Source organism: Diaphorina citri, unplaced genomic scaffold (assembly GCF_000475195.1).
Source record: "Diaphorina citri unplaced genomic scaffold, Diaci psyllid genome assembly version 1.1 scaffold330, whole genome shotgun sequence".
In the NCBI taxonomy this organism is placed as follows: domain Eukaryota; kingdom Metazoa; phylum Arthropoda; class Insecta; order Hemiptera; family Psyllidae; genus Diaphorina; species Diaphorina citri.
The window spans coordinates 240,410-261,719 of NW_007377765.1; the positions used below are offsets into that span (position 1 = coordinate 240,410).

At 37.2% G+C, this 21,310-nt stretch overlaps 1 protein-coding gene across 1 annotated transcript; it reads right to left on the minus strand.

The window, feature by feature from the left end:
• Window positions 1-17,712: 17,712 nt before the first annotated feature.
• On the minus strand, window positions 17,713-21,252 carry LOC113466772 (CKLF-like MARVEL transmembrane domain-containing protein 4). Its single transcript, XM_026822454.1, has 3 exons — window positions 21,224-21,252; window positions 20,726-21,002; window positions 17,713-20,255 (listed from the first exon to the last, which is right to left on the minus strand). Exons 1-3 carry the CDS (start codon window positions 21,250-21,252, stop codon window positions 19,989-19,991), a joined length of 573 nt encoding a protein of 190 aa, XP_026678255.1. The 3' UTR covers window positions 17,713-19,988.
• Window positions 21,253-21,310: the final 58 nt, after the last annotated feature.

The window sequence follows — 21,310 nt, forward strand, 5'->3', positions numbered from 1 at the left end:
TGGTGTAGTGGTCAAGACACTTGTCTTGTAAACAGGAGGCCGCGGGTTCGAGGTTTAGGTAATCTCAACTGTCAATGGCTAACAGAGCTGGTTTTACTATTCGTAACCTCACTCTTAGGGCTTGTCCACCAATTGTTCTATTGGCACGGAAGATTAGCCACTTTTTTTTCCAATTTATATGTATACGTAAGTAACTACGAATAGATTTTTTTTTTATATACAATCATCGATAGTAGGGTCAAGATTAGTTTTAAGGAAGCTCATTAGAGTTCAGCACCTTCTTTCACAAGTTATCTGAAGATTCCGTTTTGCCCTGTGTTCCCCTAGATAGGATATACATCACTCGACATTATCCGAATATTTTTTCATGACCCTCCACTGGTTTGGTTGCTTAACTTTTGGTACTTACACGATGGCATACCTATGCCATGATTCATGTTTTAGGATGTCAGTTCAATATATGAGCATACATATGTATTACTGTAAGTACATACATTGCCATGTAGTACATTATGATCATGTGGGATACAGTTTGCCTGTTTGGTTGATAGACATTAATGTACCCATTCTTATGTTAAACATGTAGTATGTCTTGTGTTTTGCACAGGTTATACATAGGTGAACCTACGTAGACATTCTAAACTACATAGATATTAACACGTGATTGTCAGGAATTGCTGCCCGGGATGTCGCGGGTTTATAGCAAGATTGTCACGAGTTTATTAGCGAGATACCTGCCTAGGTACCTCGGGAGAAAAAAGACACATAAAACTTTGAAAACATCAATGGTTATTGCGGTAGATATAATAAATTTCTACTTTCCATACCTATAGGTACTTACTTATACAGGGGATCTAACTGTACTTATAATGTGTAGAGGATTTAGAACAGTTTGGTTTGTAAGGGTACCACTAATGTTTGTTGCTGCAAAAGGCTACCACGAGACCAGAAAGGTTTGAGAACCACTGAGTACATGATAATGCATGATTTATATCCCATGTCATGTTCCAAATCAAGACCACTTTACCAAGATTGTAGTCCGCGGCCTTAATAGAATCCTTGTACATTACAAGCAATCTTGAACTCAGGCTCGTGTTCTGCTTTAATTAACAGCAAGATTACAATGAGAAGTATTATTGTCTCTCAGAGATATGTAAGCCGGAAACGTTAATTAACGGAATATATCTCTGGACTCCAGGAATCTAAATGGACTTTACTGTTCTGTTGCTGGAATAAAGTGACTCCACCTGGAGTTATGTCTTCAATTCTGTATCAGAACATTAGCATACTTTTGTGTGTTAATATACATATTCCTTGCCAGCCTTGTTAGCTCTGAAGGTAGAACGCCTGCTTTCCCCCCCGAGGCAAACTTTATCCTAACCTAAACAGATAAGGTTCGTTCTCGGAACGGCTGGCTTTCTTCTATCCTATCCTTCTCTCTGCCTTATGCCCGGATCTTACACAGAGAGTTTCAGTTAATCCAGAGTTCCAGAGTCCAGATTAGTCCAGAGTTTCAGACATACCTACCTACTAGCCTGTTTAATCAAATGGGTGACGTCAAAGAAAACCCTTGACACTTACTTCTCAGTGGTAAAATCGACCATAAATACATAGCTGACTTCATACTTGTGAGGGATTTCCAAAATTTCCCCCAAGAAACTTATTGTAATGAACAGATTTGGCAGCATGTTTATTTTTGGAGCTCGCAGAATGACCTGTTTTGTTTGATATTGATATCCATTCACGATGCCTCTATTATAAATTATAAGTAACATTAATAAGAAGAGACTGGATAGTGGATAATAACTATTAACTAATCACTACTATATTCATATTCTTGGCGTACCAAATCAACCGAAACTGTAACGGCCATCCCATTTCCTTGAGATCTACACTAGGTACCTAAGGTAAGTATATACCTACTCATATAAGCCATTATGCTATTGTGTTTTGGCTAACACACCCCATGTACATACTCATGAGAAGTGTGTTGACATTGACTGTAGCATTATTTACTATAACAATGGTTACTTCTGTTTACTATGACATTGTATTCCTAGGTTGCCTATCTTTATATCTATTGTTTATATTGAAAGTTTTTTTTTTTGGTCTGGTTTCGTTGTATAACTCATGTAGTGATTTAAAGGATAAATGCAATTTCTTTGTGTTATTATGTCACAACTTTCGTGCTCACTGCAGCATTGTAGGATTTTCCCAATATCTCGATAATCCTAACATCCAATGTTTACCTACCATGCTGGCACCGGTCGCTATGCGCATTATATTACATAGCTACTCATTTTCCTCACGAGGCTGAGTAGGCCCCGCAACAGCCAGTCACGGTATCAATCATTTGCATGATACAAATTTCTTGACCCCGCCGGGAATCGAACCCGGGTCTCCCGCGTTTCTTGTTTTTATTAAATGATTGCAATTCGGAAACATGTAGGTACCTTACGTATTGCGGATGTACCTACCTAGGTACCTATGTTGGCCATTGGGCACTAAGCAGTATCAAATAACACCTTTAAAGCAGCAGGAGGCCCGATTCCTTTATGTATTTTGGATAAAATTTGGAACCAATTTTTGTCAAATTTCATCCAAATCGAGGCTAGCTACCACCGTTCGAGAGTTTTCTATGTAGGTATCTCTCTCCTAAAGTCCACGTGTAAATTATTTTCTATCAATGTTAGTTGATAAAGTTGATAACCTAGCGCAGAGCTGGGATTAGGTTCTAATTTTAAGCAACTATTAAGCATGGAAAGATTTAGAATCAATAAAAAAAAAGTAAAAATAAGTAATAACAATAAAAAAATGATAGACAATATCTAGATTAGGTTTGTACTATAAACAAAAAATAGATTGATAGTCTACAGTCTACACTCATCTCTTCATCTCATTACAGTCTCAATCCTAAGGCAATAATCCAGATTAGGGAATCATTGAACTCTTCGTATGAAATATGTTATTATCCTTGGTAATGTACCTATACGAACGTAGGTATCTTGAATGATCCTAGTTTCACTTGATTGATATCTTGTTGCTCTCCGTTCCACTCTGTTTTTAATGGAAGTAGGTACTGCAGATCACGTCTGGGAAATAATTGGACTATGTGGACTTTATTGTTTTGCTTCATCTCTCCAAGAGGGGTCAAAATTTGGTGTACTTACCCTAAGGACCCCAAGGTAGATAATTTGATTGAAACTTACCGTTCTGTTGTGCCGTCTCTACTCCGTCCCACTTGTCAGTAATCTCGTTTAGACTCTCCAGAAGAAACTTCTTATCCACGGATTTCTTATGATGTGTTGAACCAGCACTATTCTCTGACTTTTTGATGAGAGAGAAAAATACCATCGTCTGACACCGTGGCAGTTTATTTCATTCTAATTTTTATTCCTTTTCCACTTATCACATATTTGTTTTATTTTCAATAATTAAGATCTTACGAGTATGTCTTGTTTATAATAAATTATTATTTTAGTCTAAAAAAAAAAACAGACAAAGACTTGTTTAGACTGCCCGCGCGCCGGATAAAGGAACTTTTCAATCATATTTGGACAGGAAAAAGGTATGAACTTGGGAAGGTGATTATGTTAGGTAGGTTTTTGCTTAGCGATTGCCATCTTTGATGGGCGTAAAAAAAAATAAATAAAATAAATCTATTCTATCCTAACATTTCTATCCAGGCCGAGTTACAATTAGATGACTATTGTTTGTGTTAGCATTAGGTTTTGTTTTGAGAAATATTCTAATATGGAACTATCGTGACGTATAATAGTGCTGAGTGCTGATTCTGGCTAAAATAGCTTATTGTTATCATATCACAGTATCGCATACCGTTGTGAATGATATCGGATAACCTACAAATCGAATATCTATCTACCTACCTACATGCTAAAGTTTACGAATTGCACTGAGAGAAAAAAAAACTAGAGTGCCAGCAGCCCAATCGAGTGACTGGCTGACTGGGTTCCGGCACCCTAATATTGAACTCTATATCGGGAAGCTCGAAAGTATAATACAGCATTCCAATAGCCTAAATCAGGGGAAATAACCCAATAGTAGAGTTCTTCCACCCTAAACTTGTGGCACCCTGTCACCATTTTTTTCTTAGTGTGTGAACTGAGGTGTCTGGTATATCTACCTTCGATAGCATACCCTAACAACAGTTTAGGTTGCCCTTATTTATACGTTTAAACGTAAGGCCAATCTAAAATGCTGTTAGGGTAGGTACCTAGATTATAGGCCGCTATAAAAAGCAGATAGGTAGGTATTAGGTATACTAGACTGCAAGAGCTAGCTAACCATGTGTTTTACACGTAGCTAACATTAAACATCAGTTATGTATGTGCGGAACTTTAAAATCAACAACCACGTTGTAAGTTAGAAGGTTGAGCACTAGGTTTATAAACATGAGAAGGAATGTGTACTAACTCTTTACTTATGTAAGTATGTACAATCACGCCTTGAATAGGTACTTTGCCTTAGCAATGCCTATAGCAATACTTACATAATAAAAGTACTTGGGTAGATACTAAGGACCAACGAGATTATTATGTTATCAAAGTTTTTATTGTTTACAAACTGAAATATATTGGACAATTTTTAAGGATTTCCCTATAGTAGCAGCATATCCCAAAAACGGGATCGACCATTACGGGATAACGGTACATCCTAGGAGAAAAGTGTAAATGTATAAAATGTAGAAAACAAAAATACAAACAACTTTTTAATTCATTATCCTTCGAAAAAATTTACTTGGAACGCGATATTGTGAGAAAACCTCTTTTTGGCCGCCATATTGGGAAAATCATTACGGTACGGGATTACGGTACATCCTAGAGAAAAAGTGTAAACGCATAAAATGTAGAAAATAAAAAGATAAACAACTTTCTAATTTATTGTTATTAGAAATTTTTTATCGGAAACGAGATATTCTCAAAAAACCCCTTTTTCTGGCCGCCATTTTGGAAAAAAGGCCGCCATTTTGTTCGTATACATGGTTTTCGGTGTCACCCCTTCCTAAAAGTTTTATATGGTCCAAATAAAGGTCCATGCCAAATTTGGTGCTTTCCTGACGAAATGCAGCTTTTTTGACGTTAGGCCACCGACTATTGTACATACTCGTACGAAAAGTAGGTACATTTACAATACCGTTTTTAATCAGTAGGTAACTGTATGATAGGGAGAGACCGAACTACATATGAAGAGATTTTTTATAAGACCCAACTATTAGAGAGATTTTTATACCTAAGTAAGCTACATATAAAAAATCAATTCACTAAAAAGATGAAAAAAATCGAATTAATACCTCGAACTGAAAAATCTCTAGGTCAACTATCCGCAAAGTACTTTCAAAGTACGCAAAGTACGCGCGAACTACTTTCCACTTAGCACAAAGTACTTTTCAAGATCCGTATATCGCGGTGTAGGATTGAGAACTGAAAAGTTATTCACTTCTCATTCTGAGTTAATGGAACTTAGTAGTGCTTCCAGCGTACAAACATTTCATTTGTCAAGGCGGCATGTGTAGAGACTGTTATTTAGACTGAGTACATACAAATGGTACATTATTTGTATTTAGACTGACTACATAGGTACCTACCTACCAATGGTATGTACATATTGACTACATATACAATACCTACATATTTGCCTACGTCTGTGACCGAGTGGCTACTGACTGACTCTCAACTCAGAGGTGCTGGGTTCAAATCCCGGTCGGGGAAGAAATTTCCTGACCAAACTTGTCCGCTCCATACCGGTTGTGCCTCTCACTTAGAGGTCGATTGGCAAGAATGGCAAGCGCCTATATTTGAATCTCGTGTGAATCCACAATTTTACCGAAGAAATATTTTTCCAGTAGGTATATGCATTTGCGACCGAAATTACGAAAATCCTATCTAGATATGATTTACTTATAAAAGTACAGTGACATGAAAGGTACCTATCTATACGATGTACATAATTTATTATGTACCTAATACTTTCCTAAAGTATGTACCTTTGTTCTGTAAAATAATAAAAGAAGGAAAAATTCTAGGGGTTTGATAAAAACTCGTGTAGTTTGGTTATTGAGTTGCGTGTAGAAATCCAATGAGATTATGAGGTATATGAACTTTTTCCATATTGGATAATGGAGGAGTTGCAAATGGGTAAAAATTATAAATAAATGGTTGATTCCTATGTAAAAAGTTGGGAAAAATCCAAATCTGAGTACATATCTATCCATTCACTCTACACCTATAGATAGGTACAAGAGTAGGTAAAGCTAACAACAGTGTCCTTCAGTATTTTTTCTGCACTTCTGTTCTTGACACCTGCATTCTATTCTATACAGTTCTGGGAGTTCTTTGTTGTCCGCTGTTCCCCATTCAATATAGGTAGGTACATCTAACCAGAGAACCACAAGTCTAATATCTCTTCTAGTACAATCATACCTACATAGGTATTATCTAGATGACTAATAGGTGTATCTGTTACCTATCTGATGTCAGAGGTATTACGAGATGACCGAAGCCAATTCTCTCTGTCAAGGTTACTACAATGGTTACTATAAATAAATAATAGCTATCTCTAAATAATTGGTTACCACAATAGTTAGGTACACTTGGACTTAGCTTCGTATTTACTTAAATTGTAAATGAACGAAGGTGACTTTGTGAACAATAGATGTCTTATTAGTGGATCAGTTTTCTATTGAAGGAAGGTAATAAGCATCAATCTTGTTTTAATAACATGAGAATATATCTAGTAAAAGTTCTATGGTACAGCAAAATTCTCAAGTAGAAAAAAGCCGCTTAAATACGTAAAACATGGAAAATGAATTTTTTAATGTACGTATGGGATCTACACATAAGAGGGGGGGCTTAGAACAGTTTGGTTTGGAGTTTGAACGGATGCCACCAAAAGCTTTGTTGCTGGAAAAGGCTACCACGAGACCAGAAAGGTTTGAGAACTGTGCACATGATAATGCATGATTTATATCCCATGTCATGTTCCAAATCAAGACAGCCAGGCCAAACCTATGACTTCGTGACAATATCTGAATTTAGGTAGTACTATAGTTGACCTAAGTACATACTTATACATAGGTACCTATAGCTGAAATATTTAACATATTTTGACGAGAATTTTCCTCTTTCTAACCGTCTAACCTACTTATGCTCACATGAAAGATTGTCTTTGTAGGTAATTCACATAACACGCATAGCACAGAGTTATATACCTGCGTATATATAATGATGATAGCTATCTATCTATACATACTTACTGGTAATATATCCACACATAATGAGTATCTGCTTTTCCCCGGGGCTAATACAGTCTCTTGTTACTGAGTGTGCTGACTTCTAAAGGAGCGCGCAGACTGATCATACACTTCCAACACTTCAGACATTTCCGACAAATTTTGTATTTTGCTTCCTATGTTAAGTAATGGTAGTCCGCACACCTATCCGTATCAGACATTTCCGACATACTACCATTACTTAACATAGGAAGCAGAATACAGGATTTGTCGGAAATGTCTGAAGTGTTGGAAGTGTATGATCAGTCTGCGCGCTGCTTAAGAATGCTTGGAGAATGTTCGGGCATAGTCTCCGAATATACTCAAAGATTACGTACGGACCACTTTACCAAGATTGTAGTCCGCGGCCTTAAGAATCCTTGTACATTACAAGCAATCTTGAACTCAGGCTCGTGTTCTGCTTTAATTAACAGAAAGATTACAATGAGAAGTATTATTGTCTCTCGGAGATATTCAAGCCGGAAACGTTAATTAACGGAATATATCTCTGGACTCCAGGAATCTAAATGGACTTTACTGTTGCTGGAATAAAGTGACTCCACCTGGAGTTATGTCTTCAATTCTGTATCAGAACATTAGCATACTTTTGTGTGTTGATATACATATTCCTTGTCAGCCTTGTTAGCTCTGAAGGTAGAACACCTGCTTTCCCCCCCGAGGCAAACTTTATCCTAACCTAAACAGATAAGGTTCGTTCTCGGAACGGCTGGCTTTCTTCTATCCTATCCTTCTCTCTGCCTTATGCCCGGATCTTACACAGAGAGTTTTAGTTAATCCAGAGTCCAGATTAGTTCAGAGTTTAAGATATACCTACCTACTGGCCTGTTTAATCAAATGGGTGACGTCAAAGAAAACCCTTGACACTGTGTTACTTCTCAGTGGTAAGATCAGCCAAAAATAGTTAGCTTCACATACTTGTGAGGGATTTCCAAAATTTCCCTCAAGAAACTTATAATGAACAGATTTGGCAGCATGTTTATTTTTGGAGCTCGCAGAATGAACTGTTTTGTTTGATATTGATATCCATTCACGATGCCTCTATTATAAATTATAAGTAACATTAATAAGAAGAGACTGGATAGTGGATAATAACTATTAACTAATCACTACTATTACTATTCATGATATTCTTGGCGTACCAAATCAACCGAAACTGTAACGGCCATCCCATTTCCTTGAGATCTACACTAGGTACCTAAGGTAAGTATATACCTACTCATATAAGCTATTATGCTATTGTGTTTTGGCTAACACACCCATGTACATACTTATGAGAAGTGTGTTGACATTGACTGTAGCATTATTTACTATAACAATGGTTACTTCTGTTTACTATGACATTGTATTCCTAGGTTGCCGATTGCCTACAGGACATTCGGGAAAAAAATCGGATAAACTGGCAAGTGGGATCGGTCCTTAACTTAGCTACCTACATATTCTGATCTCACATCATTCCGGCCCTGAACAGTTCTACAGAAAACTCAAAGTCACTGACTCCTCATATCCTAATAACTGGTTTCAACACATTGCACATTGCATTCATTTATTGATTACAACACTTCTTACCTATTTATTGCCTGATCTTTTTGAGCGACCGAAGTGAATTCCAAGTTTTAACTGAACAGTTTGATTGTTAGTTTCTCACTTGAAATAACTAGTGGATTTCTCACATAACATAACTAGGGTTGTCCCTTATCCCGTTTGATCTCAAATTTCATGAAAAATCGAACTCGAACGGTTTCGAGAGTTGTAGTCAAAACTGAAGGGGCCCTTACGCGGTCATCGTTTGACCTTTTCAGGCCAAAACCAAAACCTCAAGAGGAAATGTCCTTTTTTTTAAGAGGTTTGACAGAGGGAACTGTAACTGCTATGGTCTTATCGTCCCGAAATCGAAGAGAGAAGGAAGACAGGATAGGAGAAAGCCAGCCGTTCCGAGAACGAACAGTATCCCATCAGGATAAAATCCGCCCCGGGCGGGAATCGAACCCGCGGCCTAGCGCTTACAAGGCAGACGCACCACCAACTAAGCTAACTAGGCTGGCCGAAATGTCCTTTATGTGTTAGACATGTTTGCCAAATTTCATCAAAATCGGACGATAATAGTGAAATAAGCAAGCAAACAAACGCACATCAGACAAACTGAAAGAAAAATCTAATATGGGAAAAAAAAACTATCTGTTGGTAAATGAGGCATCTCCACCACTAGATAAATCTTGTTTAGTGGATGTGTCAATATTTCCGCATAGTAAAACTTCATGCCAGTCTAGTTAGCTCAGAGGGTAGCGCGTCTGCCTTGTAAGCGCTAGTACTCGGTTTCGACACCCGCGCAGGGCGGATTTTATATTTAACAGGAAAACAGATAATTTTCCTCTTCGGAACGGCTGGCTTTCTCCTATCCTGTACTTTTCTCATAGCTTCACAATAACTTTTGGGTAATTCATAGTTTTACAGTGAATTTTACCAGGATTCACGAGGTAAAATGAGTTTATATTTTCACGAGGGCAAATTTCAGGTAAAAACGAGTCCTCGTCACAAAACGAAGTTAGAATATCGAAAATACCGAGAGATATGTAAGCATACCTATAACTCGAAATTGAGTTAAAAGTGAAATTGTTGAATCTGTGGGCCGAGCAAAATTTTTCGTGTCGTGAATTTGGTTAACGTGGACCAGAGTGAACCAAATTTGGTCTCTAAGCAAACGAAGCGTACCACAAACAGAAACAAGTTTTAGGTGAGGCCAAAAGAAAAATCAACTGTATAAGCTCAAAGTAGGTACTAATCACAGACCACTATATTCTACAGCCACCACAGGTTACAAACCAGAATCTCGACTCCAGATACCTTTGACATAATCCACTATACCAAGAGCCTCTAACGTCTTGTAGCTCAGAGACTTTCACTTCTATGTTGTGACGTCACAGAGACCAGGTCTCAGAATCTACCCTGGCACTAGCAGCCTCTGGTAATGTGTAGTCAGGAGGTCTTGTAGGATCTCATACAATGTTACCTTGAGATGAAAATACCTCTGGAGCCATAAAACCTCAGGAGATAATAGGGATATGGGTGAGGTACATAGAACTTGAGAAATTATTATTGAACGATTTTTTTTTTTTAAGAGGTTTGACAGAGGGAACTGTAACTGCTATGGTCTTTCGGGACGATAATCGAAGAGAGAAGGAAGACGGGATAGGAGAAAGCCAGCCGTTTCGAGAACGAACATTATCCCATCAGGATAAAATCCGCCCCGGGCAGGAATCGAACCCGCGGCCTAGCGCTTAAAAGGCAGACGCACTACCAACTAAGCTAACTAGGCTGGCATCATTGAACGAATACCTAGAGTTCTGTGTTTCAACTTTCAACTCGACGCTTTTTCCTTTAGCTAGTCTCTGCAAGTTCATCTTTTTTTTTACTTTTTCTATTGGTTTGACAGAGAAAATTGAAACTGCTAAGGTCTCATCGTCCCGAAGGTGAAGAGAAAAGTACAGGATAGGAGAAAGCCAGCCGTTCCGAAGAGGAAAATTATCTGTTTTCCTGTTAAATATAAAATCCGCCCTGCGCGGGTATCGAAACCGAGTACTAGCGCTTACAAGGCAGACGCGCTACCCTCTAAGCTAACTAGGCTGCTAGACTGGCATGAAGTTTTACTATGCGGAAATATTGACACATCCACTAAACAAGATTTATCTAGCCAGCCTGGTTAGCTTAGTTGGTAGTGCGTCTGCCTTGTACGCGATAGGCCGCGGGTATATGAGTGATATTAGTATAAGTATAAACAATGTTATATGTATTCATTATTATATGTATTTATATCTAGGTCTACAGTCTCATGTTGAAAGGCACTTTGGTCTTCTGCACAAGCACAGATTCATGAAGATTAAAAAAAAAAGTCCAAAATTGGACTACAATAAGGTCAATATGAAACCATAAGCTTGGCTTTAAGTCTTTTAACCAGCTTGAATACAATTTTTGGAAGCATCTTAAAAGGTATTCAGTTCAAAAATCAATTATTAAAGAAAGTCTTGCAACTGCCCAGTCAAATGCGGAGGACACAGAACAGAAATAGCATAAATATGTATCGTATAATATCGGAGGGGTAAAATTATAAAATATATTGCAAATATCTAAAAGAAGAATTTACAAATCTTAAAAAGTATCAAAGTATCTAATATAACAGATTACAAAGCACATTAAGTTGTGGTCAAGTTAGATTTGTAAATATTTTCAGACGGAGAGGAAGGGGGACAATTTTTTTTTCTTAAAGGTTAAACATATTGAGGTCATGCAGACCTTTTCTAATCTTAATGTAAAATCTAGATTATTTTTACTTTCCAGTTTCGTCGTGGAAAAACTCGTGAAATTCCAGTAAAACACGCACACTTCTACAGTTTACGTATCCACTAGTTACATATTGTATGTGAGAAACTAACAATAAAACACATGGGTAAACTGAAAAGCTGTTCAGTTAAAAAGGTTAAAACTTGGCACTCACTTCGGCCAAAAAGATCAGGCAATAAGAAGTTTAGTGTTGTAATCAATAAATGAATGCAATGTGTTGAAACCATCAGTTATTAGAATATGAGGAGTCAGTGACTTTGAGTTTTCTGTAGAACGGTTCAGGGCCAGAATTATGTGAGATCAGAATATGTAGGTAGCCAAGTTAAGGACCGATTCCACTTGCGAGTTTTATCCGATTTTTTCCCGAATGTCCTGTAGGCAATATACCTAATGACAGTCTCCCCTCTTACGCACTACACGATTTTTTTTCGAACGACCGACAAGTGGTAGGTATTCTTTTCGCCTTACGCCTTTTCCCGTGTTCAGACGGGGTTGGCGTTTTTCTTCAACCTCTCAATCAGCCCTAAGGGTGATTGCTTTGGGCTGACATTTGGTTTTACACACAATAGAGCTGAGGGCTGCCTGGAAGAGACTGACAAGAAACGCCGACCCTATATAAATAGGAATAGGCTAGGAAGTAGGAAGAAGAAAGCTAAATAATTTCGATAACCTGGTTCCATTCAAACAAAGCCCACAATATCCCTCTATTGGTCTCCTTCTGAAACCTGGCCTGTTATTCTTGTCTTGTACACTAGCAGTGTAAATTCTACCTCTACCTTCTTCAGAAATTCTTCTTCTACTACTCAACCTGACTGCTGGGCCAGAAGACGTTAACTTCTTGTACCGGGCAATCTGATTGGTTGAAATTTTGAACGCGGACTATTATGTCTGAGCACAGGAAAAGTTCGTTACAAAAACCACTTGTTCAAAATCTTGTCTAACAACTTACATACAAACCTTATGTTATGTTTCTCAGATATAAATAAATATAACAGATATTACTTATACGACCTTAAGATACAGAACTTAATGGACACAAATATTTGGACGAATTAAGTATCAAGTTGTTGTTGTTGTTTTTTTTTTCTCATATCTTATATTCATCTTAAATTTATACGAGGAAAAAAGTTTTGCGCGCCTCCCGGCACGTTTGATGTAAGAAATTTTTTCATTCTAAATCAGTGCCCAGTGTCACACACAGTCGACGACGGTCAATCGATGACTGAAACCGTCCACAGTGCCTCGACAACATAGATAGATTCACCTCGTCGATCCACGGCCGTCCGTCGACGCGTCGACAATGTGTGGACGCAGCTTTAGGACTCATTCGGCTTTTTGAGGGACCCGCAGAGACCCTTTATTTTCCGAGTAATTTCTACAGTTCACTAAACTTGGTAATTATGCAGAAGTCACGTCCGTGGAAAAGAAAAGCTCCTTTTTGTATTCAACCTAACCCTATACGAGTCACTGCTCTAATTGTGAAAACTCCTTCTTGCGTTAAACCTAACCCTATAATAACACTGGTCACTGCTCGTTTGTTCCAGTTCCTTTGGTAGCAATATTCCACGGACGTGACTTCTGCACAAGTACCAAACTTCGGGTATACTTACCGAGTCCGGTTAGGAATTTAGGTTCTATGAGGAATCTGACGATTGGAAATCTCCGTGTTACGGTGGTAAGAACTTCATCTCTGCTAGAATCGTCCACGGTGTATGAGTTAGATTCTATCATGTTGAGAGTTTTCCGGGTATGGGATAGAAGAAGCTTAACAGTCAGACATTTACGAGTTGGACGTTTTTAGCTGAATTCCCTTTGAGGATGAGCTATTCATTTCTCGGCAAAGTCACAAATTTGGGTCGGGGTTGTTGCAAACAAGGCTAAAATCAGAATGGAGCGAAAACATAGCGCGTAGAGCATTAAGCAGGTCGAGGGAAGTGAAGACTTCAATTCAAACCACACAGTGCTGAAAGCGAAAAGCTCTTTGCTCTCCGCCTTTCACTCTGTTTTTAGCCTTAATCAGATGTGGAGTGAATTAGGTTCAACGAATGGTCAAATATTTTACAGGTCCTCAGTTAACAAAAAGGAACAATGCAAGAAAGGTCAGCTCACAAAAAGGATCTTAACAATACAGCCCAGTTAACGAAAATACATACATCCAACTTCACAAAATAGGTCAGTTAACAAGAAAGAAAACTTGGGAAGAACTTCACAAGAAAGGCTAGCTAGGTACTTGAGAAAAATAACTTTCTAGAAACTACTTTTTGTCAAGGAAACCACAGTAAGTAGACAATTAGAAAACTCTCAATAGAGCGTAATAAATAATACTGCTATCTTTCCGCTTTCTATTAATCCTAGGCATCTCTATGTTATCACGTGCTTCCAGTTGTTTATTAGCAACCATCCCTTAGCAACCACATCGATTCTAACTTTCAACACATTGAGGGCTCAAGGCCAGACTGCCAGCCTAGTTAGCCTGGAGGGTAGCGTGTCTGCCTTGTAAGCGCTAGGTCGCGGGTTCGATTCCCGCCCGGGGAGGATTTTATCCTAACCAGATCAGGTTCGTTCTGGCTAGAAACTACTTTTTGTCAAGGAAACCACAGTAAGTAGACAATTAGAAAACTCTCAATAAGTAGAGCGTAATAAATAATACTGCTATCTTTCCGCTTTCTATTAATACTAGGCATCTCTATCTCTATGATATCACGTGCTTCCAGTTGTTTATTAGCAACCATCCCTTAGCAACCACATCGATTCTAACTTTCAACACATAGAGTGCACAAGGCCAGATTGCCAGCCTAGTTAGCCTGGAGGGGAGCGTGTCTGCCTTGTAAGCGCTAGGTCGCGGGTTCGATTCCCGCCCGGGGAGGATTTTATCCTAACCAGATCAGGTTCGTTCTGGCTTTTTCCTGTCTTCTCTCTTCGCTTTCGGGACGATAAGACAGTTACAGTTCCCTCTATCAAACCTCTTTGTTGTGTTTTACAAAGATATAAACTTTCCGACTTGGGCTTTTTTATAATAATACCTATAAAAGCCACCACGGCATATTTTCCTGTATACAAATACTAACATAATATAGGACGTAAATGAAAGACCCTCATTCATAAACTTTCCGACTTGGGCCTTTTTATAATAATACCTATAAAAGCCACCACGGCATATTTTCCTGTATACAAATACTAACATAATATAGGACGTAAATGAAAGACCCTACAAAATATTTATCTCAATTGTATCTTCAATCTTTGTATTGTAATTGGTTTAAAGTTAAATTTATCAACAGAATAACGTGAAAATAAAATATATTATTAATAAGGTTAAATACAATAAACATTTAAATAATTCAGTGGAGTAAAACAGCAATATATTATGCAATAGTTAGACTTTAATACATAACAACTTACATACATAGGTACCTTATGTTATGTTTCTCAGATATAAATAAATATAACAGATATTTACTTATGCGACCTTACGATACAGAACTTAATGGACACAAATATTTGGACGAATTGAGTATCAAGTTGTTGTTTTTGTTTTTTGTTTTTTTCACATCTTATATTCATCTTAGATTTATACGAGGAAAAAAGTTTTGAGCGCCTCCCGGCACGTTTGATGTAAGAAATTTTTTCATTCTAAATCAGTTCCCAGTGTCACACACAGTCGACGACGGTCAATCGATGACTGAAACCGTCCACAGTGCCTCGACAACATAGATAGGTTCACCTCGTCGATCCACGGCCGTCCGTCGACGCGTCGACAATGTGTGGACACAGCTTTAGGCCTCATTCGGCTTTTTGAGGGCCCCGCAGAGACCCTTTATTTTCCGAGTAATTTCTACAGTTCACTAAACTTTTGGTAATCATGCAGAAGTCACGTCCGTGGAAAAGAAAAGCTCCTTTTTGTATTCAACCTAACCCTATACGAGTCACTGCTCTAATTGTGAAAACTCCTTCTTGCGTTTAACCTAACCCTATAATAACACTGGTCACTGCTCATTTGTGCCAGTTCCTTTGGTAGCAATATTCCACGGACGTGACTTCTGCACAAGTACCAAACTTCTAGTATACTTACCAAGTCCGGTGAGGGATTTAGGTTCTATGAGGAATCTGACGATTGGAAATCTCCGTGTTACGGTGGTAAGAACTTCATCTCTGCTAGAATCATCCACGGTGTATGAGTTAGTTTCTATCATGTTGAGAGTTTTCCGGGTATGGGATAGAAGAAGCTTAATTGTCAAACATTTGCGAGTTGGAAGTTTTTAGCTGAATTCCCTTTGAGGATGAGCTATTTCTCGGCAAAGTCACAACTTTGGGTCGGGCTAAAATCAGAATGGAGCGAAAACATAGCGCGTAGAGCATTAAGCAGGTCGAGGGAAGTGAAGACTTCAATTCAAACCACACAGAGCTGAGAGCAAAAAGCTCTTTGCTCTCCGCCCTTCACTCTGTTTTTAGCCTTAATCAGACCTAAAGTGAGTGAATTACGTTCAATAAACGGTCAAATATTTTACAGGTCCTCAGCTAACAAAAAGGAACAATGCAACAAAGGTCAGCTCACAAAAAGGATCTTAACAATACAGCCCAGTTAACAAAAATACATCTAACTTCACAAAATACCTAGGTCAGTTAACAAGAAAGAAAACTTAGGAAGAACTTCACAAGAAAGGCTAGCTAGGTACTTGAGAAAAATAACTTTCTAGAAACTAAAATTGTTTTTAATAATCGTAAGAATATTTAAAAAATTAAAATGAGATAAAAATAAATAAATTATTCTTATCAAGACAATTTCGATTAAGATGATTTAAATTGGTGAGCTTTCGATGTCACTCAGGACATCATCTTCAGACCAAGATAGATGTTGACTCTATCACTTCTACTCCTGCTGCGATAGAGTCAACATCTATCTTGGTCTGAAGATGATGTCCTGAGTGACATCGAAAGCTCACCAATTTAAATCATCTTAATCGAAATTGTCTTGATAAGAATAATTTATTTATTTTTATCTCATTTTAATTTTTTCCTTTTCTTACTTTTCTTTTTGAAATTTTTAATCAACAAATCTACAGTGTTGCCAAAAATCAATATGTGATGAGTTGCATTGAGGAAAAAATCGTACGTTTGGTAAAAAATCGTAAGACCTGTCCTAAAGTTCACTTCAAAATGAAAAAAAAATCGTACGTTTGGTAAAACCTCTCCACAGTGTAAAGTGCAAGTGCTCTTCCAGTTCTAAAAGTCCAAAAAAGTGCAAAGTGAATGTCTTTAGAATATCACTCTCTCGTTCGGTAATCCAGGTGAATCAACTTTTTTAAGTGCGTATAAATTATCTTTCTTTTGGCCTTTGATTGACTAGTTTTTTGGTTCTGATTCACTTGATCACTTGTAGTTTTTTGGTAGAGAGCAAACTGGTTGCATTGTCTCCTAGACAGCCAAGATGAAAGTAACAGTAACATCCCTGGACAATGAGTGTTTTCTCCTAGATGTCAGTGAAGACCTAGAGCTGGAAAACTTCAAAGCTTTCTGTGAAGTTCAGTCGGGCATATCAGCCCAAGAGATAGCCATTGAGTTCCAGGGTAATGCTCTCGTGGACAACAAGAAGACATTGAAGGACTATAACATCCAGGATGGAGATCTTGTGTTACTGAAACGTGTGCAAGTTGCCAGAACCAGCAATCCTTCTGGTAAGCACCTTATAGCTTTGTACCTAAGTACTCACCATAATATAGAGAGAGGCTTATTCACCAGAATTTACAAATATTTGCCTTAAATATTTACGTATTAAATAATTTTCCATGGAACCAAGATTTTCCTATAAGAGAGAAGGAAGACAGGATAGGAGAAAGCCAGCCTTTAAGAGAGCGAACTTTATCTGTTTAAGATAAAATCCGCCCCGGGCGGGAGTCGAACCCGCGACCTAGCGCTTACAAGGTAGACGCGCTGCAATCCAAGCCAACTAGGCTGGCCTATTTACAAGGTTAGTTATTCCTATAATTTTGCACAGTAACTTTGAAGGCAAATATTTGTAAATTTTATAATCAACAGATAGAGATAAAGGTATAAAAGGTGGGTAATCACTGGTAGGATAATAAGCTTGAACATTTAAGGCAATGAGGTTCATTCAGTTAATTTACATTAAGGAGAAAATTTGTTTACATAAAAAGTCCACCAAGATTCTGGGACGTTTTCAAAGAGTGAGGTAAACTTACATTGTACTAATTAAGCTGCCATTACGAAGGAAAGATATTTCAGGTGTTACCTGACAACAACTTTGTAGAAAAAGTGTATGCTATTGAAAATATGATGGTGAAAACTTTTACTTACAACTATACCTACATACATATAGCTGCCCAGTTAATTTTAGTAGGTATCTAAAGAACGACCTACTGTCCGTAGTGTTAAACCGCCTTAAATAAGTAAGTAAGAATTGACGAATATTAAAGTCTATATTACAATTACAAAGTCATGGTTTCGAATAATGTGTAAAATATTTTGTAAACGTCCAAAAAGAATTGATGGGTCGGGGAGTAATAAATTTGTAAAACATATTTTGTAAACGTTCAAAAAGCAATGGGTATGGTTCTGTAAAGACAGTAGATCCGTGTCTTTCTAACTTGTAAAATAATCAGAACATATTGCAAAACTAACGGCACAAAATGAATAAGGCACTCGTATACGTTAGACAAATTTGAAAATCCAGTTCAGTCTCTTTCCAGAAGTTATTGAACATGTTATAAATCAGAAGAACGAAGAGTTTGTAAATTTGTAAAGAAGAAACAAATAATCTAAAATAGAAGTAATTTCACAGTTTTGTTAAAATATCTTACGACAAAAATAATTTTAAGTACCAATAATTTCAATATTTAACAAGAAAAATTTGTCGATAAACGATTAATCTAAATTTCATGGTAAAAATTTCAGAAAAAATAAACATTAAAAACAAAAACTACTGGACAGTTGCTCTTAGATTTTCGTAACATTGAATATATGTGTTAGAATTTGATAACTTATTGAACATATATTGAATATACATATTAGAATTTGATAACTTAATTTGATAACTTATTGAACATATTAGAATTTGATAACTTATTGAACATATATTGAATATACATATTAGAATTTGATAACTTATTGAACATATTAGAATTTCATAGCTTATTGAACATAGTTTGACTCTGTTGATAAGTATGTAGGATCATACAAAGCTTACCAACATTTGATATCATGGTCATGTTGTGACCGTTATCTTGAAGCCAAGGTGTAAGTGATATAAGTATCTACAATAATCTACATATTTATATGAGTGATATTAGTATAAGTATAAACAATGTTATATGTATTCATTATTATATGTATTTATATCTAGGTCTACAGTCTCATGTTGAAAGGCACTTTGGTCTTCTGCACAAGCACAGATTCATGAAAATTGAAAAAAAAAAGTCCAAAATTGGACTACAATAAGGCCAATATGAAACCATAAGCTTGGCTTTAAGTCTTTTAACCAGCTTGAATACAATTTTTGGAAGCATCTTAAAAGGTATTCAGTTCAAAAATCAATTATTAAAGAAAGTCTTGCAACTGCCCAGTCAAATGCGGAGGACACAGAACAGAAATAGCATAAATATGTATCGTATAATATCGGAGGGGTAAAATTATAAAATATATTGCAAATATCTAAAAGAAGAATTTACAAATCTTAAAAAGTATCAAAGTATCTAATATAACAGATTACAAAGCACATTAAGTTGTGGTCAAGTTAGATTTGTAAATATTTTCAGACGGAGAGGAAGGGGGACAATTTTTTTTTCTTAAAGGTTAAACATATTGAGGTCATGCAGACCTTTTCTAATCTTAATGTAAAATCTAGATTATTTTTACTTTCCAGTTTCGTCGTGGAAAAACTCGTGAAATTCCAGTAAAACACGCACACGTATAAATTAGTTTTCTACAAGTTCACTAGATTCATAAAGTACGAGTTAGCTATTATTGTTCTCTTTTCCTTCACACTAATTTTTCAAGAACATACTTCATTTCAGCGTTCTTTTTATACTTTCCTTGATCCGCAAAATGTGACTCATTAACACCCAAGGCCACAAAGTGATTTTAAACTCCGTTTAAGTTTAAATCTCGGTTTAAGTAATGTCATTGGTTGATTTTTACAAATCAGCCAATCAGATTACTCAATCCAAGAGTTAAAAAACGGAGTTTAAACTCACTTTTTGGCCCACGCACCAAAGTGAACCGAAATCACTGGAAACATTTGTACAGATTGCACGTAAACTATACAGATCTCGTTGGGTTTTGACGAAACAAGCGCCCAGTGCCCTGGGGACAGCATTGAAAGTTCCCCTTACGCTATAACAGTAACAGGGGACCTAGGTCCTGAACCAGGCGACACGACATTGGTTGTCTTGTGTGTTGACACCACACGACTGCCCTGTGCTAATTCTCCATTCTGTATATCAATGTATTTGATCCATGCGTCATACGCGTAGGCACCTGTAGCACAGAAGCCAAAGATGGCAGCTACGCCGAATGTTGAATGTGTTGCCCAGGATGCGCATAGGATAGACGCGATGAAATAGAACGCGGCCAGGATGCTGCAGTAGACGAACTCCTGTGAGAGAGAAGAAAGAGAAATTCTTTAGTAATAGCCTAATAGCAATAGCTAATATCTTTGCATTTGTAAACAACATAAAAATAAGGTACAAAATTATGAAAAACAGGACCGTTGTCTATCAGGATCTTTCAATTGAATCGTCCTTTTTTTACTCAAGCCATAAGTTCGTATTCCAGGATTTGAAAGTCAAAGAAAGAGCCGTCCCCTGGAAACGACTTATATTGACTATATTTGTGCATGAATTATTGCCTTTATACGTCGGACAATCTTTCTACTTTCTAACCGAACACGGTAAAGTATTCCAGGATTTCCAGGGTTCCGGTTTCCAATTCGTTTTTCTGTCACTATCTGGAATTGCGACTCATCTTTTTCCGAAGTTCTTTAGATAAATCAAAGTGAAGAGGTCCTTACAATGTTTTGTGTAATGTCTCTTAATCTCTTAAGCTTATTTGGACCGTGGTACTTACTATCTTGAGCCAGGGTATCTTATAGAGTTTCTCAATAATATGAAACAGATATAGAACCAACAGGATACCAGTGAACCAGAAACCAAACATGGCCACCGTATTGAAGAAATTGGCACGGAAGTACATCGAATACATCGACATGGAGATCAGGATGAATCCTATGAGATTGAGGACCTGATGGGTGAAAGAAATAAAACAAATAATTAGTTTGACTTGATGGGTTAAGTCACAAAATAAATAATTTGGTGAGTTGTGCAATCTTATTCTGACAAATGGTCTTTTTCAGATTCAATTTTTATTTGCCGCTTCTGGGATTTGAACTGCAGTCCCCCGCTTATGAATCCAATACCTTAGCAACTGCACTACTGGGCCTGGTTTTTAGTAAATATACATAATTGGACCGATTGCAATACTTTCTCATTACCTTGTATAGGTTCCCTATACGTAAGGGTAATAGAAAGTAAAAAAATTGTACCAATTGCAATACTTTCTCTATACATTTCTATGTTCTCTTGTTCACCATACATAAAAGAAAAAGAAGAAGAGGAAGAGGAAGAAGAAGAAGAAGAAGAAAAAAAACGAGTG